The 17,347-nt window shown below is 41.4% G+C and overlaps 1 protein-coding gene across 1 annotated transcript in view; it reads right to left on the bottom strand.

The window, feature by feature from the left end:
* The window catches only part of MYOM3 (myomesin 3), a 387,718-nt gene that overhangs the window by 38,911 nt on the left and 331,460 nt on the right, over positions 1-17,347 (bottom strand). Inside the window, exons 30-32 of the mRNA XM_086956426.1 lie at positions 13,683-13,770; positions 11,915-11,953; positions 6,598-6,703 (exon numbers count right to left, since the gene is read on the bottom strand). Of these exons, the coding sequence (XP_086812552.1) occupies positions 6,598-6,703; positions 11,915-11,953; positions 13,683-13,770 (233 nt within the window). The remainder of the gene's footprint in view (positions 1-6,597; positions 6,704-11,914; positions 11,954-13,682; positions 13,771-17,347) is intronic.

Here is a 17,347-nt window from a genome sequence, read left to right as displayed (position 1 = left end):
TGCTGAAATAAGGCAGGAGGGAGATGGGCCGGAGGTTGGAAAGCTCCGTCCACGGTAGAGCCGCGTTCTTGCGGATGGGGTTCACCACCGCTCTTTTCCATTCGGTTGGTACTTTTCCCTCTTTAAGAGACTGGTTAATTACATCCTGAATGTGGGGGGCTAACAGGGTGCTGAGGGAGGTTAGGGTTTTAACAGGGATAAGATCATCTGGCGACCCAGATTTAACTTGGGTCATTAATGTGTGCATCTCTTCAGTATTGATAGGAGGGAATGTAGTCAGCGTGAGGTTGATGTTTTTGTTAGGGGAGGAGACGGTCAGAGTGTCACTATTTGTTTGGGATACTAAAATCTTATCATAGATGGAATCTATTTTATTTTCGAAGTATAGAGAGACTTCTTCACATAAATTTTGTGAAAAGTCATCAGGACTTATACAAGCCGTCGGTTTTACAAATGTTTCAAGAATCCTATACAATTCTTTAGGAGAGTTGCCGGCTTCTATGAGCTGTTGGGCAATGTTATTTTTACGGGCAGCTTTGATATGTTTGTAATAGTTGATTTGAGCTGCACGATGTGCCTTTTTGTTATCCTCAGAGTGTGATTTCCTCCATCTCTTCTCTATCCTCCTGCATTCTTGCTTCTCTTTTCTGAGAGCCTCAGTATACCATTTTTCCTGTTTAGCCACCGGAAATTGTTTAAATGTTTTCAGGGGGGCAATTTTGTCAATGGCTGTAGTTAGAGATTGCTGAAGCATAGTTAAGCTGCATTCTACTTCCTCAGTATCTTTAATGTCGGGTTTTTCCCACACCTTCTGTAGTGTCTCCAGTGTGAGTTTGTGCCACTGTCTCCGTATAGTGGGGGGTAGGGGTTTCTTATGGGGGGCTTTGTTAACTCTAAGGATGGTGAATTGTAGTAAAAAATGATCAGACCAATTGACTTGGGTGGGTTTGTGACACAGTATATTGTCAAAGTTAGTGTATATCAGGTCGATGCAATGTCCACCTTCATGTGTGGGACCCTGATTCTTTTGTGTAAGACCAATGGTTGTCATATCAGTAGACAAACTCTTGGCCCCCGTAGAGTCAGGTTGGTCGGTATGAATATTAAAATCTCCTAGGAGAAGGAAGTCCTCATTGGCCCATATATGTGGGCCTAACGTCTCTAAAAGAGATGTGGAGAAGCTGGGACATAGAAGTGGTGGTCTGTATATAAGCGCTCCCTTACTAGTCTTTCTGTTAGGGAAGGTGATTCTGAAAACCATTAGTTCCATTTCTTTGCAGCATTGTTTATCTAAAATGTCCAGTTTGAAGTGGTCTTTATAAATTATGGCAATGCCGCCGCCAGTTTTTTCGGGGCGATCAGAATGGTGTAGTTTGTATCCCATAGGTACTCCCAGGGTGATGGCAGATACCGTATGAGGCTTTAACCAAGTTTCAGTAATGAAACAGATATCTGGAGTTAGGGAGTGTATTAAGTCCCAGATCTCAATCTGGTGTTTAGGCATCGATCGAACGTTAATAAGGATACAATGCATATTATCAGAGGACATACTAGGTTTTTGAGAGTCGGAAAATTGCATGGAGGAATAATGGCATTTTTTGCATGAGAAAGGTCCTTCGAAGCAGGGTCTGTTACCATCTATATAACAAGGAGAGGTATGTTGCCTTAAAAGTAAAAGGGAGGAAGCCTCATACCTGATATGTTTATCTGCACTGAGTGGCGGCATGGTATGTAACTGCCGCCTCCGTCGCCTCGTCCTGTCGCGGACGGGCGCAGACGGGCAGCTCTTTGGCTCCACAGGCTGGCAGAGCACCTTCAGGTACCAATGGTCAAGGACTGGGGTGGCACCATTGGCAGGGTCGGACTCACTATTGGCAGAGCCCAGGTGCTGGATTCAAAGTTGTTGGAGCCTTCTGTCCCCGAGGATGTAGTCTGGCGGCCATCCAGCTAGCCCTTGGAGCCACTCTGGGGTCCTGGCTTCCACATATGCAGGTCCAGTCCTTCTCACACAGGTGAGAGGTCAGCAGGGCAGCAGAGCAGCAGTCCTTCACAGCAGCAGTCCATCAGAGTGGCAGTCCTTTCAGCAGCAAAGCAGTCCTTCTTCCTGACAGAATCTTCACAGGTCTAGAAGTGTACTAAAGAGTTGGAGTCTGGGGTCCAATATTTATATCTGGGTCTTCTATTGAAGTGAGAGAAACCTCTAGAGGTTTCCCTTTGAAGTACACAGGCTTCCTGCCTTCCTTGCTCTGGCGCCAGACTAACTACAGGCCTTTGTGTGGAGGCAGAACACATCCTATTCAAGTTTAAGAAGAACTGTGCCCAGTATTGCCCTCCCATCCAGCCAGTGATGGTCCATCCAGGCACACATGTGCTCTATTTTGTGTGGCTAAAAAATACACAAAGCTCAGCTGTCAGCTACACCCTGTCATGTTACCCAGAGATCGGCTGCAGGCACTGAATGGCTTAGGCAGAAAAATTCCAACTTTCTAAGAGTGGCATTTTCAAAATTGCAATTTTAGATCTGACTTACCATGAGAGAATTTTTCATTACAATCCCAAAGATACCAAACATGACCCAGTTACCTGCTCCCATTTGGAAATGATCACTTAATAAAGTATTAAGGTAACTCTAATGTTATCCTATGAGAGAGGCAGGCCTTCCAGTAGTAAAAAAAAAAGAATCTAAGAGCTTCTCACTAGCAGGACATGTAAAACCTAAAAGCACATGTCCTACTTTTTAAATACACTACATACTGCCCTTTGGGCTGTCCACGGTATACCCTAGAGGTGACTTACATGTATTAAAAAGGAAGGGTTGGGCCTGGTAAAAGGTGTAAAACTGCACACACAGGCTGCAATGGCAAACAAAAGACAGGTTCATAGGGCTACTTCAGTGGGTTGGAGAATCAGTGCTGCAGGCACTTACAAGTAAATTAAATATGCCAATTAGGTATAAGCCAATTCCAACATGTTTTAAGGAGAGAGCACTTAAGCACTGGTAAGCAATGGTATGGTGAGAGTCCTCAGGCTAGCAAAAACAAAGTCAGCAAAACAGGACGGCTGAAAGCAAAAAGCCAGGGGGAAAAGCATTCCGAGTATGCGAGGTCTAACAGCTACGTAAATCCCTCACATTTTTCCTTCCACTTTTAAAACTCCAGTCTTATAAACGTTTCTTCTCCTGTGCGGTGCCTGTACCCCGACGGCATTTACCTTCTCTTCCATTCAACTTTTGATTGCACTTTTTTTCTCCACAATCCTATGAAAACATGTACCCTTTTATTTTGTTGTGTCTTTGAGTTTTCTAAATCCCTTGCTAACCCGTTGCTATCCTAATGTAACTCTATTATTTTGTCTTTTCTTCTCCTTTCATATGCATTCTACCTTTGTGAGTGCTGTTATTTATTCATAATCTAACTCAAATCTTCCCAGAGCCTAAGTAAAAAATAAATAAAGAAATTCTGTGCACATTTATTCCAAATGCAATGCTGAATGATCACTTATTAGTAATCTTTCACAAAAGAGGAAATGTCTGTGCAGGAAGTGATAATCACCATCTTAAAACTTCCTGCCCCTTTTCTGTGCCTTCTCAGTATAATGTAATCTGCAGAGACTGTAATAAAGCTATAGGACATGCATACAAATAATCAATAATAATAATCAATAGAAAAGTAAACAGGAAAAATATGCTAACCTGTCTTCAAGTGAAACAAAGATATCAAATTATCCAAGCTTTAACTCACAATAAAAATAGACTTCAAAGAAAACCCTGCTGTTGGCATTATTTTCCTCAGTTGAAATATAGGGGCATGATTATCATGAGTCTGTGACATCCCATTAGCCTTTCACCTAGCCCGACAAAGTCCATGGTCTCCCACAAGAAAAGATCTCTACCTTAGCCCGGTTATACGTTTTCTGTGAAATTATATTTAAATTGTTCCCACACTTAATATAGTACACGTGACTTTCTCTGGAAATCAAATCATTTATTTACTGCCTTTTGTACACTGACATTCTATATAAAGTTTTCAGCGTGTATTAAACGAATAAACAATGTTATCCCGCATGTCAACACCACACATATCATCACAACGCATTTGTAACACGCAAGTGCTGCTACAACGCTTTTCCATCACAACGCATACTTTTACATCGCATATGCCTTTACCACGCATGCGATTACAACGCAAAGGCATGCATGGTAAAGGCATAAACTCTGTAAAAGTGGTTAAGGTAAGTATATATATGATTTTTAAATACCTCCTAAAACCCAAAAATTACTGTTTGTATCCCAATAACTATACACCCTCAAAATTCTAAAATTACCCTTAACACCTCAATACCCATACCTCATAAACCCTTAAATTACCCTGGGCACCCCAAAATCCAAACCCACCCTCAACCCTAAAAAAACCCTGCACCCTAAAAACCCAAATACACCCTAAACCCTAAAATTACACTGGGTACCCCAAAATCCAAACCCAAACTGAACCCTAAAAATACCCATTCACCCCAAAACGTAAACTCACCCTGAACCCTAAAAATACTCCTGCACCCCAAAACCCAAATCCACCCTGGACCCAAAAATTACCCTGAGCACCCTAAAACCCAAACATACCCTGAACCCTAAAATTACCGTGGTCACCCCAAAACCCAAACCCACCCTGAACCCTAAAAATACTCCTGCACCCCAAAACCCAAACCCACCCTAAACCCTAAAATTATCCTGGGCACCCAAAACCCAAACTCACCCTGAACCCTAAAAATACCCCTTCACCCAAAACCCAAACCCACCCTGATCCCTAAAATTACCCTGGGCACCCTAAAACCCAAACAAACCCTGAACCCTAAAATTACCCTGGGCACCCCAAAACCCAAACCCCCCTGAACCCTTAAAATACCCCTTCACCCCAAAACCCGAAACCACCCTAAACCCTTAAATTACCCTGGGCACCCGAAAACCAAAACCCACCTTGAACCCTAAAAATACCCCCAAACCACCAAAAACCTTAGCTCTAAAATTACCCTGGGCACCCCAAAATCCAAACCCACCCTGTACCCAAAAAATAACCCCTGCACCCCAAAACCCAAACCCACCCTGAACCCTAAAATTACCCCTGTACACCAAAATCCAAACTCACCCTGAACCCTAAAAATACCCCTACACCCCAACCCCACCCTTATCCCTAAAATTACCCTGGGCATCCCAAAGCCCAAACAAACCCTGAACCCTTAAATTAACCTTCGCACCCTAAAACATTCACCCCTACTCCCCAAAACCCTCCCTAAACCCTATACTTACCTTATACCTACACAAAATGTGTTGTAAAAGCATGCGTGGTAAATGCATATGCATGGTAATGTTATGCCTTGTAATAACATTGCGGAGTAATGGTATTCGTTGTAAAAATGTTGTTGTATGGGTGTTTACCATATTAAACAGGCACTGCCTATGTTTTTCATTCCCATAAGGGTGTACAGGTACTAAAGATGATGTTATTGACAATATAAAGACACACATTTTACATTTTGGGTTTGCACCTGGGAAATAGGTTGTGTGTGCATGTTGAAAAATGGCAGAAAGCCTGATTTAGAGACGCACTATAATGTAGAATATGCTGATTCCTGGAAGGTATGGCAAATCCTCTTTAGGTTATGAGCACTGGTTGGCGCTGGTAATTCCAACTATGGCAGATGCACTATGCTAGTCAGGAATCGACAGATTTTACATTGACTTCTGCCAATACGATCAAATCTTATTATTGGAATTCCAGAAGGTTTCAAACACGAATGGAAAATGGCTCATAGATGTAGCAAGAATTTCTAAAAGTTAGGGGTCAAATATGGAATAAAAACTTGCAATGTTTCAATGGTGTTATCTGTGCTATACACATTTCTTTGAAATATGCATTTATGTCCTGTTTAAGTAATTCACGCATTGATTACATTGAATAACGTTTTTTGCAGAACTTGCTGATTCAGCTCTACCATAAAAAAATATATATATATATAAATCACGGATCTGCATACATTTTTCAAAAAGACAACATTTCTTATGTTTTCATTAATTTCAAAATTCCTTCAACCTTCGAAACGGAAAGTGATGTCAGAGGATAACAGTGTATGCAGGTCATGATCCTTTTATAGGAGCAAAACTGAAGAGTAAAATGTTGCATTTTTTCTTAGATTGGACGTAAAAGAAATTACAACCTTGTATTTTGCACCTCTGCTGCATATAATTAATAAGCACACTGCTCATCCTCTCCTCTTCACTTCCTCTGGCGATATTTCCTGTTCCATCGATTGAAGACTGTTTCCAAAATGGATGACAGCCAAAAAGAACAATGACTACAACAAGGTTAAAAGTAGAATAAACTAAAGGAGTGGGACATCTGGCAGAAGCTCACACATTACCATTAGCGAAGAAGACATATTAGGGTTGGGGGGAAAGTGCAATCTCCTTTTACATACAGATATTTTAAGGAACAATACTACAGATCAAGGCGCAAAATGATAAATGGACCGCATGCTCGTATGATGGAGTCAGAACAGACAAATGTCAGGTGGAGGCCTTTCACGTGCAGAAGCCCATGGACATACTTGTGGTACCAGGTCGGTTTCATCAAGTCTGTGAAGTACTTGACTGTGCTGTAGAGCTTGATGCCTTCTGCGGTACTTTGAACTTGCAGAGGTGATGCTGACAAGGCTGGTGAAAAAGAGACAAAGGACACATTAGCAATGGGATGAGTAGGCCTGCTGGATAAAACCATTAAATCACACCAAATGATTCAAACAATTTCGCAGCTTTTGTCAGAATTTTTCTATTAATTGAGAGCAATATGATATATTTGCAAATATCTAGGGGCAGATTTATGTTAACTGGCGCATCCCCAGGGATGCGCCAGTTAACGTGCGCCACAGCTCCGCCACCCATGGTGCGCCGCATTTATAATGCGGCGCACCATGGTGCAAAAACGGCACAGATGCATGACGCATCTGTGCCGGAAATGTGGCGCATTGCTGGAGTTGCGTCGCAAGCGCGAAGCAGCTCCAGCAAGGCTCGGGGGTGCCCCATCTACACAATGCTGCGTCAAGACCTACGCCTGGCCAGGGTTTTGACGCAGCATTGCCCTAAAAGTGACTGAGTGAAATCTCATAGATTTCACTCAGCCACTTTCAGGAGGCGTTCCTGCGCAGGAAAGCCTCCCCCCCCCCCCCCCCCCCCCCCCCCCCCCTGCGCAGGAACGCCTCCTTATGGCGCAGGGCTTTACAACGTGACACATCTCCTAGATGCGTCACGTTGTAAATAGGGCACATTGTTTGCGCCGCAGTTGCGTCAAATAAAGTGATGCAATTGCGGCGCAAGGGCATCATAAATCTGCCCCGAAGGATTTAAGTCTCAGTTACTTCTCCTACTGCCTGCTTGTTGAGAATATGAGAGTTACTGATGAGCATCGCAGTGGTATTACTTGCATATTCATTCCACTATTGACCTTGCTAGCAGGGTCGGACTGGCCTGTAGGTCAGTCAGGCAGTGCCTGATGGGCTGGTCTGACAGGTCAGTGTGTGGGCCCTTATTCTGGCTGTTTTATGGTCTGCTGTTCTGGTTTTTACTGTTGACGCTTCTGATATTAAAACATACCTTGCCTGCAGCAAGTTCAAAATCCACGCAGTGTTCCATAACTTGGAAACAAGTCATGACGGGCATCTTCAAAAATTCAAAATTGTCTCAAATTGCACATATGGGCTACGCTTTTAGCTATCTAACTCACTAATGGGCGCCACTATTTTATGATCCCCAGGCTTATTTCTCAGTCCGACGCTGCTTGTTAAGTACACAATGACTTGTTCGATTGCATGGATTATGGCGGAATAAAACGAGTTAAAACTCAAATTCACCTCTTCAAGTTTTTATATTTTAATTATGGTTAATTATATCCTTATACATGTACTGTTTTTGCTTTTTGTAAATTATAGATTCAAAGCTATGCTTAAAGCCTTCTCCCGATAAAGGTAGCAAGGTAGCTGCGTCTCTATCACTCACACAGCAAAAAGTGTACTTCATATTGAAACCTTCAAAACTATTAAAGCAATACAGTCTATAAACAACTAGAAGTAGGATAATACGAAAATAGAATAATTCAACTCTTTGTAAGTTTGCATACAATCACGTACCTATATGTTGATGTATTAACACCTCCTTTCTATCTCCTTCCTTTCAATTATATATGCTTCTCTGCCTTTGTAGTGATCTATCCATCCATCCATCCACCCATCCATCCATACATCTATCCATTCATCCATCTATCCATTCCATGTTTATTAATCCAAGCAGAATCTCCTTCTACATATTGTTTTTATTTATCTGCCTGAGCTAGAACATTTTTTTTCTATTTTCTATCAGCCAAGTGTGATTCCATGCTACCTTCACCTTAGTTAAGGGACATTTGGAACTGTATGAACATTTAACACAATTGACATTTTTAATTCCCGTATTATTAGTAAATTAATTGGTAGGATAGAAAAATGGGAGTGTAGGGGATAATAGCCAAATCTGGAAGAACTCCTGCCCCCACCGCTTTGTGGAGCCCCATTCCACCATGGTCAATCAGTCAGTCAAAACATACGTTTATTTGGACTAGTTAGTTCTTAAAGATTTAAAATCTCCATAACTACAAACTCATAAAATCACATCCACCACGGCCATTGGTGCTTCTCCATGTCACCTTCTGACCCCTGCTACCCCCACCACCACTCTAGCCTTTATGCAGGAGGATGGGGTTACTGTGACCCATGAATACATAGGGAAACACCTGAAAAGATCTAGCCATTTTATTATGAAGACCCCATGATGGAACCCGATGAGTTTCAAGCTGATTGATTAGAAAATGGACTAAGAAGACCAAAAGAACTGTTTCAGGCTCCTTACATTCCATTTCCCTGTCATCTCTCTACTTTGACCCTGAAAGACGTTTCTGTGTAGTAACATATTCCGACCTGTGTAATTCTGTCCTTTGATCCTCATTGATTTTCATTGGTTTCCATGTTGTGTGAATTTTGTTGCTTGTAAGTAAATTAAGCCTTTTTCCCAGCTTTGTTTTCACTTGAACTCCAAAGAGGGTCTAATGTGTAGCCATATTTCACATGTGAGCTTAGGTGACTCCTCTCCTGCAAGTGGAAGCTCGACCTGGGTACCATTTCGTTAGAGAAACCTCTGTAGTCTATGCAGCCCCAACTCCAGAAGCATGATAAAAATACCTTTAAGAGTCTTGGACTAGCTCCTTGCGCAATTCTCTTTTAACAACCTGGAAGAGAACGGTATTCCATTACTAAAGCTCTGAGAATGCTCATTACTCTTCTCGTCCTCCATGTCCAGCCTCCAGTGTCCTGGGAAGGCAAAGAGTTGATGGTTTACTTATAATCTGATTGAGGTATGTCCTTTTCCTCCCCTTTGTATATGGCCATACCAAAATGGTTATTCCATTGGTTATGCTTGTCAATTCCTACGAAAGAGTGTGTTTCCAATCTCTAACATTGTCATTTTCGAGCATGGGCAAAAACTGTGAATTGCTAATGAAGTTTTTCAAATAAATGTAATCTTTCCAGCATCCATGATATATTTCAATATTTATGTGTCAGATGCAAGCCTTCCACAATTATATGTAGCAAACTGAGACTCTTTGTGCCCAATTCACAAAGATTTTGCAGCAACTCCTCTTGTAGAACTCCTGGCACACTCCTGATTTTCACGAGGGAGACAGGAGTAGTGCTGGGATTCGCGAGTAAGGGTAAGCCAGGAGTACTATGGGCCCGATTCACAGAATGCATTTAAGTCTCAATCCTAAACTTACTACTATTTAGGTATTTACAGAATGCACTTACTACTTTTGGCATTCACAGAATGCACTTACTACTTTTGGTATTCACAGAAGTTAGGATTTTGTCTTAAGTTTGTCTTAAGACAGACTTAAGACAGACTTAAGACAAACTTAAGACAGACTTAAGACAGACTTAATACAAAATCCTAACTTCTGTGAATACCAAAAGTAGTAAGTTCATTCTGTGAATACCAAAAGTAGTAAGTTCATTCTGTGAATACCAAAAGTAGTAAGTGCATTCTGTGAATACCAAAATAGTAGTAAGTTTAGGATTAAGTCTTAAGTTCATTCTGTGAATCAGGCCCCACATGAGTAAGTTTCACCTACACACAGCAAAAAAGATATGGGCCTAACTCAAAAAGACTTTGTAGTGTCTCGTTCTTTAATTACTCATAACTCACTCCTGAAGTTTTAGGAGTGAGCCAGAGTACTCCTGGAGTTCAAGAGTAAGCCATGACTTTTACAAGTTTAAGTCACGCCTACTTGTAGCATTATGAATAGTTTATGGTTGTACTGTAAAAACTGTAAATGCAATTCTCTTTTCACTTGCAGAGTACAGTACCGCATTTGCAACCAGGGCATCAGTTTGAGACTTGGGCTAATGTGCCATGACTTTATGACTTATGCATTTCATACATGTCCAGAAGATATGAATGTTAACTGCACGCTATTAACCGTTTTCTGCAACATTTCATTACTCATTTAGCACATCTGGCGTGGATGAGACAGGCAAGCCTAATTAGTGTATGTGGAACAATTCAGGTTTAGGAGGATATCAGCCATGAAAAGATCTTAATAAATATCCTCCCCCACACATATGTGACATTTAATGCTGATCAGCTAAGTTCCAGAATATTTACATCAGGTCAAAGGGCATTCCTTGTTTGTATACCTGAACACACCAAGTGTGTCAGTGGTTCACCATGCTGCTTGAGAGTTATTCTTCATAACTTTGAACCACAGGGCATACAATGGCGTTTGGCAATTTATATCAACACTCATCACCAAGATGCTTGTTCCTCGAGTTCCTCAAAGGCCCTTTACCTGTGACTCAGCTCTGATACAATATTAACAGTAACCCCTGCTTCCCCTCACTTGACAGAAGGATGTGACATGCCCCCAATATTCGCTCTCCAAAAGCATGAGATTGCCGGGTGATCCTCACCACTGTCAGTATACTGCTAGTTGAGAATAGCTCATGCATTCATAAATATTGTCAGTTTTTTTTCCTTGCAAAGAGGTTTCTTGTTGAACTTCACCAAATTACAATCAGTATACTCAGTTTGTCCTAGAAATCATAAACAGAAGAAAAAGGAGGACACCATTGCAAAGGATTATGTGCCTGTAACTCATAAGGGTTTATGGAATAATGTTCATTGCAGCCATGTCCTCAACCCAATTTGTAACACCTCAAAAGTCCCTCAACCTCTTCAGGAGAATTTCTGCATCTTGTTACTCAATTCACCTGATGCCCAGCCATCACTTCATTCTGGGCAGGGCCTAAATCTGACTGTTCACAGTGATTCTTTCAAACAGTATATCAACTTTTCCATTATGTTCATGCATTACATTGTAAGGAATAATACTACATAGTGCAGCCAAAAGTGTGGACTTAGGGATGTTAAAATAATGAAAGAATGGGTAGTTCTACAAATTCAATTACATTTGTAGACAGCTTATCACCCGTGAGGGTATCCAGGAGCTGTCCATGGGCATGGGGAGATTTTGTGATTTGCCCAGAATCACAGGATGTTTAACCGACGCCGAGATTCGAACCCGGATCAACAGCTTTGGAGTTGGCAACTCTGGCCACTGCACCACATCCTCCCTGCTATAAAATGAAACTAGACGTTTGACCTGTTTACACACAGATGCCCAGGGGATTATGATTGGTGCTTGGGCTAGACAGTAAATATATCTGTAAATAGTACGATATCAGAAGGTAGTCAGCACATGGCACATGATGCATACTCTTGAAATCAGTATATAATGAACCTTCAATGAGTAATGAATACAACAAGAAGTAAAAAAAGACTTACCACTCATTCTACAGAGCTCCTTGATGACATCATCATAACCTAGATAAAATGTGAAAGAGACATACTTCATATTATTTAAAGTTTTATGCGTTGACTAGTGAATGTACTGCTGTATACCACTGGTATATTTATATAGAATCAACTATACATCTTCATTCCTCTGCATGATTAGCACATTTGGTTAGAAGAAGCAGTATGTGCTAATAATAACCTATCACTCTCAGTTAGAAACAGTTCATTGAAACGTTATTAGAACATAACTTGGGCACTCCCCGTAGGGTTCTACCGCAGAGGTTGCTTTTCATGAAGTGTTGTGCACACTGCCTTCTTCTTAATCATAGTTCTTCTCATCAATATAGCAACAATACATTGATGGAGGTGGTTTGACTGTAACTCAAATCAGTGCCCCCCCCCGCCAGCACTTTTAAAAGTGTAAAAAATAAAACAGTTTTAAAACCTGTTTTATTATAGTTTATTTTTCCTTGTGCTGAGGCGTGGGGCAGGGCAGGGTGGTGACAGGCTGGGTGGGGAGTGCTAGGCACTGCCTTCACTGGGCATGTGGTCTTGGCCGGCCGTCTGAGTCCGGCCAAACCCGCATGCACAGTGACCCGCTCTCCAACCCCAGCTGGAGAGAGCAGGCACAAGCTCCAAGTCTGTCCTGGCGCACAAATCATTGGCCTTCAGGCCAATCCTGAAGCTGCTTTCATGATGAGAGCAGCTTCAGGATCAGTCACTGGGCAGGCTCAGAGCCTGTGCCTGCCTGGCAGTGGAAAGGAGAGGTCAACAGAAGAGCAAAATGCGACGCGATCACGAAGAGCGGAGGTAAGTTCTTTTAAAGAAATTGTCTCTGTTGTCCCCCAGCCCTCCTTCCCCAAACCTCTCCTTCGCCTCTCCTTTTTCCCCCGAAACGAGCGGCTCTTGAACTCAATTAATCAGTACCAACTATAATGCTGATCAGACATGTACCCCAAGGACTGTTGTCCCTGTTCACAACTTTTTGGACGAAATGATTTGATAATGAAATCCATTAGTGCAACTGTTCATACTAGTATCATAGAATGAGCAGCAGGACCTTGTCAGAGTATCAGCCCTTTTACTCTAATCTGTGAGGCCCATGCTATCTAATTTTACAAAATCTGAAGCCCACACTCAGCTCTCGTCCTCCAGTCCACCTGGTTATATCGCCAGGCAAACTGAAGAAAATTCCACATCATATATAGCAAATATACAAGGTTGTATCCCAAAATTCTGTGATTTAAACCAGGCTGGAACAAGCGCAGAATGTCAAAAATTGCTGCAAAATAAGACACCTCATACCACTTAGGCTCATGGAGCTTTGCTAAATATCCGTGGATGTAATGGTAACATTTAATTCTTCATGCTTGATACCATAGCTGCAAACTTGGCCCGAATGCACCTGAGGCAGACCATAAAGATATATAAACATATCTTTTGATCTACGATCTATCATCCAGCTGGATGAAAGTCATCTACCAAGGAGGCAAAACATTCTAATTATCTGACTAGAGTTTTAACGTTTTTCCTTGCAGTGTCATACAGGGAAACAACAGGAAAATGTGATAAACTCCTAAAAATCCCTCAGCCCACAACCCCAAGTAGATCTTGAGATCACGTGGCATCCAACAGATTTTAGATTGTCGAGATCAACACATACAGATGGCAGACCCCATAACTTTTTATATTATTCCACTCTGTATGCTAATATTACATTGGGTTTGCTAATATTACGGCATGTATACAATCCTACCATCTTTAGTGAGATCAAGTTCGCTGACATCTTCTCCCCGGTTGTCTGAAACAGTGGCTTTGAATATTCCCTTATGTTCAGGCCCGAACTACATGAAATAACAAAAGCAAAACAAGTATATCGTTTAAGTAATTTTAGTACCACTGAAAAGTGCAAATATGCTAGAACATTTAAATTCAATGTATGACTGTAAATGAAAGCCAGCAAAGTGTTTAATTTTTGCAACACTCAAATACCCTACATCAGTGCTTTTCTGTGTCTTCGTATATCGAGACTACTTTCCATCTATCCCTCTCAGATACACGGCAGATCGGGTGCCTTACCCCATCCCCCGTCCTGATGAAGACCCCGCCGCAAGGGACTAACTAGTACCTGCCTTTCCCTACAGGGGTCGAAACGTCGACAGCTTTGGTTATGTTTTCGGCTCCACCCCCCAAAATTTGACATTTATAGTATCAAGTGGAGTATGATAATTTTTGGAATCAATTTCGGAGTTATTATTCGTTTTGTTTGTGTTTGACTACAATTACGCAAAAACTGCAAGATTGTTCAGCTATACTTTATGTCACTAACTTCCTACCCACACTTCCATCACGTACTCACTTCCCTTCCTCCACAGGGGCACTTGTAAATATAAAAATATAAAGTGTTGTGAAATACAAGTTGATACTATTTAAAGACATACTCACATTGTGATTAAATAACAATGTATGAGAAATTTCAAACTATTAGAACAACAACTCCATTTTAAGAATGACAATCAATCGCAACCAATCTAGCTTTAATTAACATGAAGCGGGGAACATCTTATATTTAATAACAGTAATTGTTGGTAAACGTCACAACCTTGACCAAGCCCTTTAATACCAAACTATGGCCAAGATATTGCCCTGCCTATAAACGTGGAAGATGCTGAAATGCACGTGAGTCTGGAGTTGATACACTTTTCAGAGTGGGTTGCTGGCCTTTAGGGTGCAGGCCGTTCACAAAAATCACAAAGCTGTTAAATAATCTTGGTGTTGATACTAGTGATATTAGCAAATTCGAATAACCCCTTTTGCAGCAGAGAATGGGGTAAGCCTTGATATCCATTTCTTTGTTAAAACAATGAAATGAGGCTCACTGGTGAATGGTGCGTTTTGTCTGGACTATATACAGCACTTTACATCCGCATCAGATAACATTAAATCAGATCAGATTAATTTCATTTAATGCTCGGCCGATTAAGTGACCTGCTCTGAATCAAAGAATTATGAAACAATGCTAGGAGTCAAATCTGGTTCCCCAGATCTAAAGTCAGCAGGTCTGGCCAGTGGACCACTTCCATATTTCTCAATTTATGTGTGAAAGTCGAAAATAATCCGTATGGTTGTGCATGATCACGTATAGTAAGCACATTTCCACAAGAAATAGCTTTGAACACATCGGCAAAAAATAGTGTTCACCTAGAGTCTTGTTTGAGAATACTTGCAAGAGTTTGTTTTAAAACTGAACTTAGGCATGTTGTACAACGCCTTTGCACTGGTGCACAAACAGGGCTAATCTGTTACAGCGTCCCGCCATGCATATTGTGGCCTCAAATCAAGAACGCTATTGTATTCTGATGTCGCGGTCTTCTCATTCGCTAGACTCAAGAGTCTACTAGCTTGCTATCTTACTTTAATCCAGATTACTTCAGTTTGTTGATCACGTTTTTATATGGATACTTACTCCTTCTTGTTGAAGTGTCTATTTGAGGGAAAATCATGATTTGGTGTTGATGCTTTCGTGGAAGGTTTTTGCTGATATACAGACCTTTGGATCCGCCTTTCTACTGGTAAGGAAGGATATTCTAAATCTGGAAAGTACTTTTTTTAAGATGTTATCATGAGTAACATTGTCAGGGGCAAAAATCAAAACATCGTCCTGAAAAACAAACAAACCGTCAATGCCCTTCAAAATTTGTGACATTAATCGCTGAAAAACTGATGCAGCTGAGGCTAACCCGAAAGGCATATGTACATATTGAAACGTGCCAAAGGGCAAAACAAAAGCGATAAGAGGTCTTGACTGTGGATCTAGTTCAACTTGATGATAAGCTGACGCTAGGTCTAGTTTGGTAAAAACTTTAGCATCTTTAAGGGTGGCTAACATTTCTTTAATGTTAGGAAGGGGATGAGAATCCACCCATATTTCCCTGTTCAGGCAACGCAGATCCACACAAACTCTAAGCTCCCTATTTTGTTTCCGCGCAACAACTAAGGGAGATAACCATAACGAAGATTCTACAGGTTCAATTATCCCCTTAGTACACAAAGAATCTAATTCTTTCTCTAAATCCTGTCTGATACTGAATGGCACATTTCTCAATTTATGTTTTATAGGGCATGCTCCCTCTTTCACAATTATCTCATGTTGGAAATCTGTTATCTTCCCCAAATCCCCTGAAAGCACATGGGGAAATTCACTCACTAAACCTTCAAGATCAGGATGTTCTCTAACCGCTAAAACTTGATCTTTAGTTCCTGGTTTAAGTACCATCCCAAATAATCCTTGATGGAACCATCCTAAAATGTTTAAACCCTTGTGTGCCATGTAAATTTTTCCAGCAATCCTCCTACCCTTGTATTCAATAATGTCTTCAATGTAGCCAGACAAATCAATTTACGTTAAAATAAGAGGCATACCCTATGCACTACGAACACAGACACCCGGGAGATACGAAGCGAACTAGACGTCTGCTGACGGTCACTTGCACGAGGCGATAGAGCGACCTCTTTCAGCCCTCGCTTAAGAAAACTTGGATATGGAACGATCTAAATATTTTCAGATCTTTATACCACTTCCCGGGTGACCTATAAGAGCGCATTACGCTGTTCAGCCAATTAACCCAACCCGACTATTGAATTTAATACCGGTCTTGGGCCCCTCCGGGTCGGAAGTATCACCGGAAGAGCGACCTCTTGGTCTACACACAACCATTCAGAGCCCTGAAGATTCGCGAGATGCGATGAAACACGTGTCGGCTGGTTGTTCTCAAGCTGTGATAAATTAAACCAAGACAACAAGACCCTTTTTTTGCCTATATATGTTCATTCTTTCACATTAACTACTTAATATTGTATGCATTACTGTTGTTCCTCTGCATTTAACTGCCAAATTGTTCAGGGCCACACCGTGACCTTCTTATACGCATTGAGTGTGTGCATAGGGTATGCCTCTTATTTTAACGTTGGATTAGTACAGCTAGCTGACTTCTCCTTTGGGTGGTTATATGGTTGTCCACTCACCCAGTTGCACCACCATTTCACTCTATCCTATAGTGCTTCCATTCTGGCAGTGCGCCCATTCTCTGACCTCTAAAAACCATTTTTTTTCCCCAAATCAATTTCACGTCCCTCATAGGATACAGCTTTTCGATCAGGAGGCAATAAAGGTCTGCAAGGCCACGTTGCATGATACAAATCCAAAGTAATCATAGAGATTTGTGCACCAGAATCAACTAACAAACGTAATGTCTGATCCTCTACTAGAATGTTAACATAGGGATCTAGACACAGTTCTGGATATTCCACAATAACACCATCATCTCTTACAACCACTACCATATTGCTTAAATCCCTAGTCAGACAATCTTCCTCCTCATCGTGAATAGACTGTTCCATGACACATTTTACCGGTGCAGG

The sequence above is a fragment of the Lissotriton vulgaris genome, chromosome 2_1, assembly GCF_964263255.1.
Source record: "Lissotriton vulgaris chromosome 2_1, aLisVul1.2, whole genome shotgun sequence".
Taxonomy (NCBI): Eukaryota; Metazoa; Chordata; class Amphibia; order Caudata; family Salamandridae; genus Lissotriton; species Lissotriton vulgaris.
Note: the sequence above shows the minus strand (reverse complement) of the source record. Positions and strands in the feature narration are given on the sequence as shown.